This window comes from Stegodyphus dumicola, chromosome 11, assembly GCF_044657685.1.
Source record: "Stegodyphus dumicola isolate Sdum_Otavi_A_Nest chromosome 11, ASM4465768v1".
In the NCBI taxonomy this organism is placed as follows: Eukaryota; Metazoa; Arthropoda; class Arachnida; order Araneae; family Eresidae; genus Stegodyphus; species Stegodyphus dumicola.
The window spans coordinates 123,027,909-123,045,586 of NC_140778.1; the positions used below are offsets into that span (position 1 = coordinate 123,027,909).

Below are 17,678 nucleotides of genomic sequence, written 5' to 3' on the forward strand. Positions count from 1 at the left end.
GAAAGTCCTCCACAAAGGCAACTCTTCCCTTGGCTTAGTGCCATTTTGTCCTTTCTCTTTTCATGCCCAGTTCATAATAGTGTCGTTTCGTCCACATCTATTCTCTTTCTCGTTTCATTCGCTGTTCGAAATGTCACCTTATGATTGAGAAGACATGGTAAGATGAAATGACCCTTACTGCTTTGATCTGATTTAATTTTTGAGTTCTAATATTTGTTAACATTTCCTTTAGATAAATTTATTCTGAGCAGAATATTAAATTTCAGGCATGTTCAAGACGTGCGTTTTTGAATCTAGTTCCATTTTTTGTTAAATAGTGTCCATTTCTTTTTTAATTTTACATATTTCTAAAGCAATTGAACCACTGTACCTCTGCTTTGACAGAAAATCAAAATGTACGAGGCATATTCGGGAAAAAAGTACCGTTTTGAAAAAAAAAAAAGTAAAACAATTTTTTCGAATGCAATTTTATTTTTACATGAAAATACATGTCTCAAACTATTTTTCAACATAGTTTCCGCCAATGATCAAACACTTGTCATAGCGGATGACCAGTTTTTGTATACCATCGTCAAAGAAACTTCCTGCCAGTTTCGATAACAACGACTCCACAGCATTTTTCGTGTCATCGTCATATATAAAGCGCTAGCCACCAAGCTCGCGCTTCATGTGCAGGAACAAATGATAGTCGGACGGCGGGTGATCGAACTGCTCCCAATGAAACTGTCTAATTAACGATTGAGTGACACCAGCAGTATGGGGCCGAGCATTGTCATGGAGCAACACAATTCCTTTACTGAGCATTCCTCTTCATTTGTTTTGAATGGCAAGCCTTAGTTTTGTTAAAGTCTCACAATATTGTGCCACATTAATGGTTTCACCTCTGGGAAGAAATTCAGTAAGCAAAACGCCTTTCCTATCCCAGAAGACAGTGCACATGATTTTTTGTGATGACATTGTCACTTTGAACTTTTGTTTTTTCGGAGAATGAGTGTGTCTCCACTCCATCGATTGTTGTTTCGATTCTGGTGTGAAATGACACACCCAAGTTTCATCACCTGTCACAATTTGGTTTAAAAAGTTTTCTCCCTCATCACTGTACCGTGTGAGAAATGTCAGGGCATTACCAAATCACTTTGTTTTGTGAACATCAGTGAGCATTTTTGGAACCCATCGGGAACACAGTTTGCGATAATTCAAGCGGTCAGACACAATTTCGAACAAAACAGTATGTGAAATTTGTGGAAATGCCTCTGAAAGAGTTGTCATTGTGAAGCATCTGTTCTCATGAATTGCTTCATCAACTTTCCTTACCAAATCAACCGACCACTCCGAGCCTCGGCGTGGACATTTGTTCGACCTGCATTAAACATTCTTACCCACTTTCTCACCATTCCATCACTAATCGCGTATTCACCGTAAACTTCTGTCACTTGACGATAAATTTTGGCCGGTTTAACATTCCTCACATTCAAAAATTTAATCATGGCACGAATCTCACAGTCAGCAAGAGAACTAATTGTCTTAAACATTTTGAATGTGCACAGCAAACTGAAAACACAACATAGAGCAACCAAAATGGCGACAATTGAAAGTCAGTGAACAAGAAAGACTGGTGCGCATGCGCGGGATGCCTACCACAGCGCTGCGACGGCACTAGAATGAAACGGTACTTAGTTTCTGAATACGCAACGTAGCAAGTCACAACTAAGATATAAATCTTTTATTAAAAATATAGTGAGCCATCTATAAACATGATCATTCACGGTTTTAAAGGATTTTCAAGCTCTGTAGATGTTGTGGTTTTAGAAATGTGATATTCACTGCCAATGTTTATTGATGTTTTAAAAACAATACAGTTCTCTTTCAAAACGTGATCTCTTAGAAGATATAAGAGCAATATAACTGCAATTTTTTTTCACAATCAGCTTTTATATACAATTAACTGCTTTCTGTATATTTTTCATGTTATATAACTGATATCCATATGTCTTTAACAAATATACAGCAAATGCAAGACAAATTATTAAAAAATTACAATTTGAAACATTAATACTAATTTTCTATTACTATACATAATACTATTAATGAATGATGAATTTATATAATTTGTATAGTTAGAATCTAAAAACGATGAACTTTGAATCTGATGCCTATAAATATATATTCATATAGTTACAAAATTTTATTGGAAGTTATTATACAAATAGTTATTTGTAATCTTCACAAACTCTAATTACATGCTACATATTTATTACTATAGGTTGAAGTTACTGTACTTAAATTTGTAGATACATTCAATTCTAAGTATAAGAGATGTTCCCTCCCCCCCCCAAATAAATAAATAGATAAAATGAAAATTAGAAACACTTATATTCCAAACCGCTGTAGTTGAAAGATTAAGGAGTTACACACAGAATTAATTTTCTGATAGAGTGTCAGTTCACAGTTTTAATTTATTCAAATCTAAAAGAAAGTAGCTCTAGAAAATCAACAAATTATAATTGTTACATTCAAAAAAGCTTTCAATAAGAAATATGTTTAAACTTTGATAATAAGCTCAGTCTAAATTAAAGAATTAAATATCTCTTAACCAAGTTTTCATTGTGTTTAATTAAATAAAACTGTTTTAACTATGTTAAAAACTAAAAAGGAAGAAAATATAATTCAAGTGTTTTTCAATTAAAAAGTTAATAGTTTTAATAATGAAACATAACTATATTTAATCTCAGACATATTTCTTTAAAAATAGCATCTGAGGAACTTCACAATATCTTTCATTCTCACATACACATACCAAAATTAAATAAGTAAATAAATAATAAAATGCAGATTTATCTTTGAAATGTTATAGCTAATCCCTTATTCAGAGAACAAAAATTTTGCTTTGTACCTAATAAAATAAACAAATAAAGTAGTGATAAAATATACAGACATTTTTTTTTATCATTAAAATTCAGATCTGAATACTTCATTTACTGTAACTAAAATTATAAATACATTTTATAGTTATAAAAACCATATTGGCCTTTTCATTATGTTTGCTTTCATTGGTGTAGGTATTTGTCACAGTGGGGAATTTTTTTGTGGGCTTTAGTCAGGGAACCGCTTCAACAGAATCTAATTTTTCTATAGATTTCTACAGCTATAACGTCACATTAACTTAACCATTTCCAATCAATATATTGCCCCATGCCATATAAAACTGTATTTGTATATAATATCTTCCCCCCAAATTACATATGGCATCCACATATAATATCATACCCTTAAAGTACTTCCTTTGCTGAAAGAAAGGCATGCTTCCAGTTTTCCAAAATTTTTACAACAATATTTACCTATCTGAGAAACATATACATATAAAGTGACAGTTAGTAATACAGTATTCTAAGTGGTAGTAGTACAGTAAGAGCCTGACTACCTGGTTATGGAACTAACTGGAATCTTTTAAAACCCCCCTGCCCTTAAATAAAGTATGTAAACACACAGAATCACTAATTATCACATATAGTGTGATTTAGCATCAATAATGAATAAGTGTGACGCTACAACACAGTTACAAGATCTTTACCATAGTTTTTGTGAACTCTTTTAGTTCTTGATACAGTAGCTTGATAACCTGGTTCAGGTTTTTTAAAGAACGATATAGCTGCTTATTTATCCGATTTCCCTATCATTTTGAAAAAATTATTAAAATTTGGGACCTTTCTTCTACCTAACACCATGCAGTGGAGCATTTCAAAGTTACTGGATCAGGGCACAAAGAAAAGTTTGCATATGTGATTTTATTTGAAAATGGATAAACAATAATGATAAAATATGAAAACTTAAGATAACCAGTTTTATGTTTATATGTTAGATTCATAATAAATATTTGTTTATTAGATAACTAAACACAGAACTATCTGTTCTTCAAGGCTGGTGCACTCACACCAGAAGGTAAATTTGTAGAATTTAGAGAAGTACCAAATAACAAATTTTTTAGAATTAAGGAGATAGCAGAATTTAGGATCCAAGCAGATCATATTGGTTTTTACTCTTTAAATTTTTTACTGGAATGACTGGCATGAATTTGGCAGCATCACCACCAACTTCCATGGTTCAACAGGATTTCATAATCAGATAAAACGCTCAAACATTGGCTTTTACTTCTGAAATACATTTCTCCCTTAATTTTAAATGTAGGTTTTTGATATTCAAGTTGATAACAAAACAAGATGATGCTTTATAATTTTAGACAGGAATTTCTTCTTCCATTCGTATGATTTTTCTGTTGTGAGCTGCATTATTTATACGCTCAAATATCCAAAATTTTCACATATCTGGCATTTCTCAAGTGTTCCAGATAATTCCAGCTTTTATTACAATTTAAATTACCCATTTAACATTTTACAGTTAAGTGCTGATGCTTTTATATTTTATGTAGACCGCATATTATAGCATTAAAATTAACCATTTTAAATAGTTTATAAAGTTTAATCTGATGTTAAGTATATGCTTGAAAATATGCTACATTTCATAAATTCATCTAAGTGCATCATAACAATTGATAATAATTTTAAAATTTGTAAAAAGGAATTAGACAGAATAAATACAAAATTAAAAATTGTAAATATTTATTATAAATATTAAATATAAAATTTTTATATAAAATATATTAGGACAAAGACAAAATATATAAAATACTTTTTAAAGCCAGTTTGGCAAAGAAAATTTTCAATGAACTAAAATAATAATAATTACAATAATAGAAAACTGTTTTTCCCCTTATTTAAATGTTAATAAATGAGTGCTGTAGTAATGGTAATTTAAGAAGTATTATCTTTAAGATTACATGAAAAACAATCTTTTAAATTTAGGTGATTTGTAAAGTATTCAGTATTCAGAAACTTTATTATGAATTTTCTATTATAAGCATGGTAGAAACTTAAGTTTTCTCTAAGAGGAATAAGATAATAATAATTGTGAAATCTAAATTAAGAAGAATGTGGTTTTTATCTTCTTAGCCAAATGTGACTTTTGCTACATCCAGATATTAGCATTTAGTCCTAAAAGATAAATAATGAACCCAGATTTTATTAACCACCATGATATTGGCTTTTCCTCATTTTTGAATAAATCTAAGAAATTATTGATAAAAACTAAGCAGTTATTAAATGAGGCACTCACTGTACAAACTTAACAGTAATATACATCATCGATGAAAACATTTTGTAGCAACGTGCAGCCAATTTCAGTGTCAGATGGCAGCCAGATGAAAATTTGTTTTATTCAGAGTCGATGATAGTCTGAACAGCTTGGCAGAAGATCATTGGCCTGCTACTGCAAGGCTCATCACGAATACTTTTCTGCCCTTTAAGAGAAGTTTTCTTCTTTGATGAACTAACTACCTGCATATTCTCTGTGTTTTCATTTCACACTTCTGTTCATTTACTATGGATTTTAACAGCTGTTCAATTATTAGCGATTAAAATACTACCTTTTAATCGGTAATAACTGAACATCGGTAATAATTGACAGGCTACATTTTACAATGAGATGGATCAAGAAGCAAAGGCCTCATGTTATTTTGCCCCTAATTGGATTGGATGACTTGATTACGGCAGAGCACTCAAGGCCATCGGCCAAAGGAAAGGGCTACTTTCATGGAAGGTTTCTAATGGAAACTCGTTCATATTGTTATGCATGGAAAAAATCATAAAAACATTCATGTTTTTTCCACGTGTAACACAAGCCCACCTGTTCACTAAGACTTGAATCTGAACTACCAGCATTCAACAATTTATCTGCTTGATAAAATATGGATACTTAATTTTCATGCCCTACATATATATAATCTGTAATCTGGCACACAAAAGCCAACAAACTGACTTAAGCAGAATACTTTGAAGGACATAGAGGAAAATAATGTGATAAAAAAAAAAAAAAAAAAAAAAAACTATATATTTAAAACATATCAAATAAATAAAATTTATTACATTTTTTTTTCCCTAATGAAAACTGTACAAGATAAATCACATAATTTACATAGCTCTTGAAATTCAGGTTTTAAAAAAATGAAAATGTTCTGGACATGATGAATGACTTCTCTCAGCATGTCAATGGGAACAATTTTGATGCAGAATCATGATAGCCAACTTCCTATGATCTGGTAATACAGAAGTGTTTGAAACAGTTGTAATTCAATGATCTCCAACAGCAGTTGTGATCCATAGAAAAGTGTTTTCATGCATTTCTGTTCCTAAGCCTCATTCTGTTAAAATAAATAAATAAAAACTTTATTTAAATGATATTTAATTATTAATATTTTACTTTCATATATAAAATTAATTTGAGTGCTGTTTTGACTGCTCTGGAAAATGAACATTCTGTTCAGTTCTAACATACAGTTTTCTCCCACTCCCAAATGAGAGGTAAAATACAAGATTAATTTTACACAGTTACATTTAGTTCTATTTAAAGAGATAACATTTCCTTTCCAGAGAAGCATACTTACTGAGAGAAATTTTTTTTTAGGATACCAGAAAATTATAATTATTTTCTGCATATGTTTTTTAATTTCCATTTCATGTGGAATATATGAAATATAATATGACAGAGTAGAAGTAAATTAGTAATAAATGCAAATTTAAATATATAAAATGTATCCGGAAAACTTGGATGTAAACTGTCAGAAGTGCTATATTTCTACCAACCTTAGGATTAAATTGCATATTTTTTTATTCACACAAAAGCACTTTACCAACTGTCCAAATCTAGGTGCTAAATATGCTGTATCTTTTTTGAGCAAAAACAACCCTGCTACATAATCATCTCCTACTATCAGGCATGAAAGTGCAAGTTGGCAAAAAAAAGCTGAACAACACGCAGACATAAAATTACACAAAAACTAATTGTGCAAGCGCAACCTAAAAATAATAATAATAATAATAATAATAATAATAATAATAATAATAAAATATCAACCTTTTAATATAAAAAGTAAAAAAAAAAAAAAAACAAATCACCAAGAGATTGTAATGAATTAACCTTCTTTAAGATGCTCTTTATGTAACTTAATTTAACAGTTGATACATGAATACTGTACACAACATTACAACACACTAATATACATATTTATGTTATAGATTACTGCCCATTTTCAGGCAATGACAAGTTTTAGAGATAAATATATATATATATATAACTGTTATATAGTTTTATATATAGCTTTCAATTATCTTCACTTTTAGCTCAATAAACAGTACTTTATATAACACCAGAAAAAGTAGTCATATGAGATAATATAGTTACAAAATAACATATAGTTAAAGGAGGAATACAAAAAATAACTATTTTGTCTCAGTCTCACTCGATCCTGATTAAAAATTTTTAGGGAAAAAGCTTTTTCTTTTTTGCGAGTTTTGCAGCCAACTTTTCTAATTTCCGTTTGCGAGCTAGTCTCAATTTCTTTTTCAGCAGCTTTTATACAATCCATTGATACTTTTTTATTTTCTTCTTTATTTTCTGCAATGTTTAATTGCCTTTTCTTTCTTTCTTTCTTTTTTTTTTTTTTAGATTCTCGCTCCTCCTTTTCTATCTCTAACTCTTCTTTGTACAGTTTATGAGCATTCCTTAAACTTTTACATAGAGTTTTGTGTACTGGAGAATGCAAGTGGTTATCCATATGTCCGACAGATGGCGTCAGCACCGATCGCTGAAATTATTGAAGTCAGCTCTCGTTTGAAGGTTGCTTGCAGATGCTTTTCAAAATTCATGATGTAACCACTCCAAATTGATTCTGGCCCTTATTCGACACCAAAATTACTAAATTAAGTCCTTCAGTGTTTAAATTAAGTCCTTCAGTTTTTTCACTGTGGAAGGCAGTTACTTTTTTTTAAATTAACATTTTGGCATTAAATTTACGTCTTTGCGAAACCCTCTTTTTGGCGATAAAGATAATTCTTTGACGATGTGGGAATAAAGGCTACATGCCTAAGAGCCCCGTAACAGAACCCTTCCTTGGTCCTTTGATTTGATATTCGTATGCATCTAGTTCCGCCTTTCCACATAAGCCCCACCTACTTCGCCTTGATGCGAAACAACGTATTTCGCGATCTCGGCTCAGGTAAACTTGAAAAGTTCGCAAGAAGCGGTGCCCGCGTTTGATCACTAACCCGGCATAATATTATACGATGGCATGATGTAAAGTTTTTTTTTACAATGAAAAGAGCAAGAGAGAGAGCATGTCCTCCATTTACCCCCCCCCCACATTTGCAGGTTGCGATTTCTCAACGGTTCTGCATCTATCTCAGAAACAGCCCGGGTGACGTTAAAAAAAGCGGAATTCCGCGAAAACTTTCATGCCTGTGCTATGCAGCAGCATAATATTTTGAAATTGCAATTGCAGTGCAACTTGTAATGATGGGGATGTTTGCAAACCCCAATGAGTTGAAGAATAAGTACACAAGCTGTGATAAGTATGGGAGCACTGAGTCCTGGCTAACTGAAGGGTATATGAATAAGTTTTGACAATGGTTATGATGGTAATAAATTGTGAGAGTTGGAATTTAATTTTTACAACACTGAAATCACTGAACTTTTTGTTTTTTTGGTAAGAATTTTAGCCACTCAAAAGGACTTTAAGTCCAGGTACTAAATACATTAAATCTTTTTATCAGCATGAGAGATTGCTTCAAATTTATTAAAAAATGAAATATGATACCCAAAATTTTTTGCAATTAAAATACTTCCTTTAATTTGTACAAGGAAATAAAAAAACTAAATGAAATATAATAAGAATAAAAGTTAAAGCAGTCAGACAATATACAAATTGATACAACAAAAAGCAATACTAAATTGGAATTGACAATGCTATAAATAACGCATTACACTAATTTTGACAAACTTTCAGTAACTGAAGTGAATTGACAATTTTCACTAAAACAAAAAATAAAAAAATTGCTCTCAGAAAGAAAATAAGAAGTATTCATACACTTACACTCTGTTCCTAACACTTAAATATCGTCTTTTTTTCCTCATACAGTTAAATGGAAAATGATTAAAAAATGTCAGCAATGAAACAAGTTTTCCAGATCATTTGGTAGTTGGTGAAAACAGACAACATATCTACCTAAAAATAAAATAAAATTGCATGCAGTTTATGAATAGATTGTAATTTTACAAGAAATGTTTAAATAGCAAATTTAAAAACACAGTTTTTTTGAAATTATGCCTATATTTATAAAGTATATAAATGAAATTTAGTAAATAAAGTACACAATTAAAACACTTGAATCTTGAGGTACATTTTTACAATATAACTTGACAAAATATATTTGAGTAACAGTTCAGATTTTTAAACACTTTACGGGTTATGGATCTAAAACTCTGTATCGAAAGATGGCCTTCTCATCTGTTTCATATGAAAATTTCTGTCAGTTCCTGATAAATAAATAATTGGATGTATATTGAAAGAAGTTCATGAACAAAGTGAAAGCATAATTTTGGAATTATAATCAAGAAAATACTGCTTATTCATGACATTCTGGGGAACACTGAAACAATAAAATTTGTAATGCCCGAAGAAGAAGGGTTAAAGAAACTTTTTAAAGCAAGTGTACAGGAAAGATTATTTCAGGAATTAACATAACACTACATATAAAATGCCATATTCTTAAAAAAAAAAAAAAAAAAAAAAAAAAAAAAAAAAAAAAAAAAAAAGCAAGATTTGGGTATTCAAATCTCAAATCTTTTTCAAGATTAATTCAACCTCAAATCAGCTTTCATATGGAACTGTCCAGAAATTCAATCCAGTTTTCATATTCAACTGGAAAGTTTGCTAATAAATCAGACAGTAGTATGTTATAAACAGCATGCTATATAATATGATAGATGCAGCTTCTACAGGCCACTGGTAATGCTGGAGTTTTTTGGTATCATTAGTACATAGTAGTGTAATTTTTAAATATGCAAAAATACTAACAGAACCTACAGGTGACTGACTGGTCAGCAATGACAACACAGTGAATTTTTTTAAAGGGATAAATGCTTTTGAGAAAAATCTCAAAAGAAGCTGATATAAACTATAAAAAACACATGCACTCAATAGGAATGAAATCTAGGACAAAATAAACATGTTCTAAAGTTTTAGTTACTCAGGCAGTGACAGTACCTACCATATTACATAAGGTTAATATACATGAAAGAGGAGATTAGATCTACACTGAAGGTAGTACAAGTGAGGCATTTGGCATACCAGAAAATGACAGCTAATGCAAAATTCAAATTTAAATAAGTAACTACTAATGACAAAATGGTTTTAAAATAATTAAGGGATGTAATTCTGAGATTTGATTCAAGTGTTAAAATCTATTGGCATGGCTCTAGAGTAAATATTCATATATGAGGAAAGGTTTATACTTACTTATTACCAAAAATTTTGTCTGCATCAGGAGCTCCTTTAGGATGATGATACTTTTGTCTACGATCACGATTCAAATTCATCACAGAAGGTCTTTGTTGAGCTGCTAACATTTCTGTAAAAGTTTGTAATATGTAAAAAATCAATTCTTATGTTAATGCCATATAATAAAATAAATAAAAAGTTTGTAACTTCAAGTTAAAAATAGTCACAAAATTTTTAATTTCTGCAAAGGTATTAAAAAAAGTTCACTATAATTAACACTTAATAGGTGATACTATCAGATCAAGTTTTTAAATCTATACAGTTACAGTCAAAAGTCGTTAATTCGGACACCCATAATCCGGAATGATCTATAATCCGGACCTCAAATAGCAATGATCTATAATCCGGACCTCAAAGCTAAAAACTTTCTGCGCATGCGCCGCGTTGGCACATGCGCACAGTCGTTTTATGCGTGCGCGTAAGAGTCTGACTACTGCGCATATGCGTGTGCGCAAGTGCAGAATACGTTTTTGCTTGCGCGTTTAATGTATAACGGACGGTGTAAGCTAAAATTATCTAATTATCTATTTCAGTTAATGTTAATGATTGCATTGTTCCTTAATCTTCGAATTGGATCCCGCTTATTATTTTTTGCAGACTGTAAGAGCAATTTTATAAAAGTAAACTTGAACTTTCGATTATGTCAAATAGAATTTCCGATGCTGGAACTTCCAAAGGATCTACAAAACGAAAGTATGTTTCGATGTCCAACAAACAGAAAGTGGAATTGCTGCAAAAAATGGATAAAGACATGAAGAATGTGACAGAGAGGTTAGTGAAAACGAAAAAATTTCGATTGACAAGTTAGTCGGTATTCTCGGCACAGCAATTAACGGGACTTGAACAGCGGAACTTTGTAACTGAACAAGAAATTATGTCTGTTTATAGAATTAAAGAGAAAGTATTATCACATAAAACGAAGCAACTTAAACAACTTGCATTGAAAGAAATGTTTAATAAAGTAAACAAATAAATATTAAGTTTTTTTTTTGGGTAAATTTTGATACCTTTTAGATCATAATTGTTCTTTATTTCATAAATTACGGCTTCATATTTTTAATTTTAGAATTTCTGCATACCATCTTACGAGATTTAAACTGATGATCTATAATCCAGAATCGCCGAAGTCCCGACGAGTCCGGATTAACGACTTTTCACTGTATTTAGGAGATAAAATTTGTTCATACACCACCTATTTGGAGTTATAATATCCTGTAAGATCCATGAGCCAGAATTAATATAGAATACCATTCATAAATTTTGATCTAAGTTTATCAGTCCTCAGCTAACAACAACAACAACCAAAAAAAAAAAAAAAAAAAAAAAAAAAAAAAAAACACTAATTTAATTTTGTTATCTAAATCAGGTGGAAATTTCATAGCTTCAGGGGGGAACGTGATCAGCCTTTTATTTATTTCTTTAGTTACAGTTTTATGAATACAATAATACTTTTATTCAAGTTTTAGAATCTATTAACACTTTTATGCTTTTTTTTTTTATTTACATAACAAGTTTAAAAACAATCTAACTTTAAATGAATTTATATATGCATTTTTTGAGTTTCTGGAAATGGGGGGGGGATGATGATTTTCTACGAGAGATGTTTACGATGTGCATGGGGCTAAAAAGGTTGAGAACCACTGATCTAAATCAAAACAAATGTTGATTGAGATTATAACAACAAAATTGGTAAACAGGATAAATTGTACAAAACTATATCATATATATCAGCATGCTAGAAAAAAAACAAAAACAAAACAGCAATTTATTGGAAGAAAGTGTTTCCTTACAGTTTGTATAAAAAAGAGAGAAAAAAGAAGGGGTTAACTAGTATTTCATTATTGCTTTCAGCTTAAGTTGCCAAGATTTTGCATAAAATATTCAAGTATCAAATTTACATTTATAAATCTGTATTAAAAATTTTTTACACCCCTTTGTCAACATTTTTACACAAGGTCTATATAAAGAAATGGATAAATACATAAAATAATGTTACCTTGATAATCTTCTTCTTCTTGCCTTTCATTTATATTTAATGTTAATAATTTTACATGCTGCTTTTCCATTCTTTCAGCCTACGAAATAATAATAATAAAATAAACAAAATATTTTTGCAAAAATATCTCACTTTAAAATTTCATTTTCTCTATTTTAACTATTTTATTTCAGTGCTCGAATGCTACTAAAATTATTTTTAATGGAATTTTTCCTTGTTTAAGAATACAAAATAATGTACAGCAGATGTGACGCTTGCTATTATTACAACAGCTTACAAACTTGTTTTAGATGCTGATAAATTTCTAGTTTTAATTTATTATATACATAACATAAAGATATAACTAATTATTAATTGTAAGAGGTACAAGATATCATACATGCATAGTTAAATTGGCTTACATAAAATTTTTTATTAAGCAATTTTCTTGTGTGGCAAAATCACTAATAGCTAACGAATTTTGTTAAAAAAAATAATGATAGAGTAAAGCATGAAATATACTGAATAATCTACACGAATTCTCCATGTGATTTTATGCATGTTATGGTAGAGTATTCAGTTTTCTTTTACTGAATTCAAACATAAGTAATTTAAAAATGGTACTTTGTTTCACAAAATAAAACTAAGTTTATAGTATTTTAAATGGAAGTATTAATTTCATTAAACACATGTACCCCCAAATTCAATTTTAAAATTTCACAAGCTGATATAAATTTACTTTATAGTTCTAGTATGAATTATGATTTAATGTGTTTAAAATACTTTTCTGTAGTCAAGGATTATAGCTGCCAACCTTAAAATCTGGATATTTTTCTGAGAAAATTGGATGAAACCAGGAGGTTTTCATGCTGCACGGCAACAACATTTTAATGGAACTCCAAACCGACTAAATTAAGTCAGGTTATTGAATTATTTTTAATTCAGTTCTGTTGTAAAATATATTAGCATTTAATTGGATATTCTACCTTTTATGTTCTTTGGATAATTTCTTTGTCCAATTTTCTTACATTTTTATATGAAGATAATTCCAAAGAGTGAAGGAAGCTTTTATTTATAAAATTACTTTAAATACAATGAAAATAAAATTAATAATTGGCTTTCATGTGCAGATAAACTTACATACAGGGGATACATGTGCAGATAAACTTAATAATGTACTTTATACTGAAGTAAACAAAATTAAATACAAATATTGACTGATTAAACATTGCTTGAATATTCAAATAAAATCTAAAAATGTCTACACTAGGTTAAGACAATTAAGATCAAAAGGAATTTAATAAGATTCATTAAATGTAATAAGAAAAAATAAAATTCAGATGAAATAAAATTTAATAAGAAAAATTATACTGAAAATCATTAAAGGTTGGGGACATAGAATTTGCCCAATTTTAGTTTCATTAACGTGAAAAATTTTCGTTAGTAAAGGCTAAAAATTAAAAACAGGGAGATTTGATGAAAAACTGGAAGTCCTGTAAAACTGGGAGAGTTGGTAACTATGTTATACACTTACAGCAGAATTAAATTAAAATCTACTTTATTCTGTTTCAATTTTTTCCCAAATAGTTTACTTGCTTATTAAAGAAATAAAATTGGAATTTTCTTTCAAATAGTAAAAATGAAAACTAACTTACTTCTTCTCGATCTTTCAGGTTTTGTGCAAGCTCTGAAGTCACAGGTACAGCTAAATTTTTAAACTATGCAGGGAAAAAAAAAAAAAAAAAAAAACTATTATATATTTTACTTAGTTTTCTCTTATTTTGTTTATAAGTTTAAAAAATTAGGATTTTCTTAATATATTCTTCATATGCATTTTTATAAAAAAGTTTTCGTTTCACTTTATGTGATGAAAGCAATAAAAATTTAATTTAATGCTTAGTCAATCTTGTACATTATATATAACATGCAGTTGCTAAAACTGCAATACAGACAATTTCTTTTCAATTCAACAAACGAAATTTTATCATTTGTTGGGCAAAATGGGAATAATTAGAATGTGCTTTCATGTGCTGAACTTATGCCCCAGAAGTTATGATAACATTAATTACAAGAAATAACAGAAATACACATTTATAAAATATTCAGGGCTTTCTGACTCAGTTTCAACCAATGGTAGAACAGACATATTTCTGCTACTTTCTAGAAGCCATATGACAATAGTCAATCTATGCATGCATGCACTGTACATATGTTTGACTTCATGTGGATTTACAAGCTTTATACGAGGGCCATCCAGGAAGTAGATTACGTTTCCGTCTGTGTCCGCTAGGGGCGGGGCTAGCGCGGCCATCTTGGGGTCAGAGCGTTGCGCAGCTCAGTCTGCATCTAGCCGTGCTAGTGAGAGGTTCGTGCTGTGCTCCGTTCAGATACTGTGACGGTTTGAAATGTCTGCGTTAATTGAAAATCCCGCGAGCTGCGAGGCGCGCTCAGTAATAAGGTTTCTGACTGCAAAAAACTGTAAACCGATAGAAATCTATCGGCAGCTTCGTGAAGTGTATGGGGACAACATTATCACTGAAGGTGGAGTGCGTCAGTGGGTCATAAGATTTCAAAATGGCCGAACCAATGTTCACGACGAAGATCGAAGTGGGAGACCCAGCATAGTGACCGCCGAACTTCTCGAAAAAGTCGATGCTAAAGTCCGTGAAAATCGAAATTTCACAATAACGGAACTTTCTTTGAGTTTTCCACAAATTTCGCGAAGTTTGTTGCACGAAATCATCAGCGAAAAGCTTGGTTACCACAAGTTTTGTGCAAGATGGAAGGCAAGAAGAGGTAACGAAGTGGTTGAAGGCGCAGGCGGCCGAATTTTTCGACGAAGGAATTTCCAAGCTCGTACATCGCTACGATAAATGCCTTAATTTGTATGGTGACTATGTAGAAAAGTAGTATTTGAGTGTGGCTTTCATCTGTATATAATAAAATTTGTTTCCTATACTTTGTTTATTTTTTTATTCCAAAACGTAATCTACTTTCTGGATAGCCCTCGTATTTAGCCATCTTTTTGCTGAACAGCATCCACTGGTTGCTGTTCTAAAAACCCACTGGTTGCTAAAAATAATTTTTAAACTAAATTTCGTATGAAAATAGAGAGGGAAAAATCATGCATATAATTTCATTTCTGAAGGACACAGTTACAATGTAAATACCATTCATACAGACTTATTTGTTATCATCAAATTTCTAGTTTTTTACAAAATGCTTCATCTTCGTATTTATGAATTAACAGTATCTATGAAGTCAGTAATTTTTTAACAGTATGTATGAGGCATAGAGATAGCCAAACAAATATTTTCTGCCAATTCACAAAGTCCCCAATGAGTTGGCAACTTTTTGTGAGAGTGCAGATAATTAGAAAAAAAAATCACACATAATTTTATTCAAAATAAAATACTCTTTATTTATTAAGACTGTTTATGAGCACAGTTATATATAATAAATATATAATTCCTACTTTACTTAAAAAGATGGTTAGAAGAAAATATGATATATGTATTATATATTCATGAACACAACTTGCAGAGAACTAAAATATATCACTACATTTCCTTGCTTTTTTTTTAAACTAAATTTCGTATGAAAATAGAGAGGGAAAAATCATGCATATAATTTCATTTCTGAAGGACAGAGTTACAATAAGAACATAATATATGAAAAGTAGCGATGAATAAACTACAGGTAACTATCATAATATTACTTTTTTAAAAGGAAATCTACATTCCAATAAGAATACAATATCTAATAAGATATCTTCCTTTCTACTTCCCTGTAACTTGAATCTCGTCCGTTCTTATTGTTTTTGCTACTACTTAAATCTTAAAATCATCCATAATAATTACAGAAAGTGAATGTGTAGCTGACTCAGCAAAATTATAAACTGAATGCCAGTTTGTGTTTGCTTCATTGTTCTTAGTCAGTTCTTGTATTAAGATGGCATAATAATTAAAAGGAAAAAATCTGTCGTGATCTTAGCAAGTAGTTTGCGAGGGTCTGCCTTTGTTAGTAAGATAAATTTTCAGAAGTTTGTGTTAAAAAGCTAGGGAGAAAAATCTGTGAAGAAATATGGTACTTTCTAATATTATGCAATACAATATTTATAATGAGATAAATTATTAATTTGATGCTTTTCATATGTGGTGACTTGTTTTAATTTGTTTTTTCTTTATTTTTTATGATCATTGCAGCTTTCCAAGTTTTTACAGTCTTTTTATAATACTCCCATTTTTAATAAATTCATTTTCTACTAATTTTTCTCCTTTTTTGGTATAGTGATCAGTACCTCATACATAAGCCCTTTCACATAGGGTCAAACTTCCAGCATTCAATGTTTTAACCACTCCGCCAATGGCAGGGTATACGGGAAGTAAGCATATAAGCTAAATAAAGGCATCATAACTAAACTGAAGTATACATGTGTATTTCAAACATTAAAAAAAAAAAAAAAAAAAAAAAAAAAACTACAGATTACAGTGAAAAAGAATAATATCCAAAATGCCGATTTATTGTCTACCTTTTTTTTTTTATGTTTGGAAACACGACAATTAAATATCACAGTGTAAAAATCTTCTTTTGCACATGACCACATATTAATCTTAACCTTTTATATGTACAAAATGATCATTTGTGTATACATAGATCTGCATTTTGTTCTTAAAAATTTTTAAGAAAAATTCTAAAAAAGCTAAAATTTTAATAAGCCAGTATAAAATATATTAAAATGGACTGAATTCCATCTTAAAGGAGAATTAAAATTTTGAGAAATGAAAAGATTTAGAGATAAAAATTCCTAACACAGTTTAAAACAGCACTTCAATGACTAAAAACAAGAGACAATTTTAGTAAGCTTGCTCTATAATATAAATCCAGTTAAACACTAACCTGCTGCTTGTTACCTCTTCTGGTCATAAGTACAAAATTTATTGTGGGCTTTTCTTCTTCTTTTAGTTCCAATGCAGACACTATAATTAAGATACACTTCATAACTAACAAAATCTCTATAAATTATTAAACACATTATCTGATGTACTTCCATCTAGAGAAAGTTAAAAATATAAATAACAACACATACTTGTTTTTTTAGCATTTGCACCTTTGATAGTCATTGGAATCACTATATCTACTTGTGGTTTTACTGATTCTTGATTACGATGCTACAAATGAAACATAGATATGTATCACAATGATTCATCTTACCTTAAGATAATATTAAAAGAGACCCAATAAATATAAAAGCAA

At 30.2% G+C, this 17,678-nt stretch overlaps 1 protein-coding gene across 4 annotated transcripts in view; it reads right to left on the reverse strand.

Moving 5' to 3' along the window:
- Positions 1-5,956: 5,956 nt before the first annotated feature.
- The window catches only part of Upf2 (UPF2 regulator of nonsense mediated mRNA decay), an 89,544-nt gene continuing 77,822 nt past the window's right edge, over positions 5,957-17,678 (reverse strand). For 3 of the 4 annotated variants that reach the window (XR_015044131.1, XR_015044132.1, XR_015044130.1), the window contains exons 35-41: positions 17,512-17,593; positions 17,322-17,401; positions 14,078-14,140; positions 12,444-12,522; positions 10,406-10,517; positions 8,981-9,112; positions 5,957-6,253 (exon numbers count right to left, since the gene is read on the reverse strand). Coding sequence is in view for 1 of the 4 variants with exons in the window: in XM_085827191.1 (XP_085683317.1) it covers positions 10,402-10,517; positions 12,444-12,522; positions 14,078-14,140; positions 17,322-17,401; positions 17,512-17,593 (420 nt within the window). In the remaining 3 variants the exon portion in view is untranslated. Of the gene's footprint in view, positions 6,254-8,980; positions 9,113-10,401; positions 10,518-12,443; positions 12,523-14,077; positions 14,141-17,321; positions 17,402-17,511; positions 17,594-17,678 lie in introns of those variants that run through there. The other variant, XM_085827191.1, reaches the window with a different exon arrangement.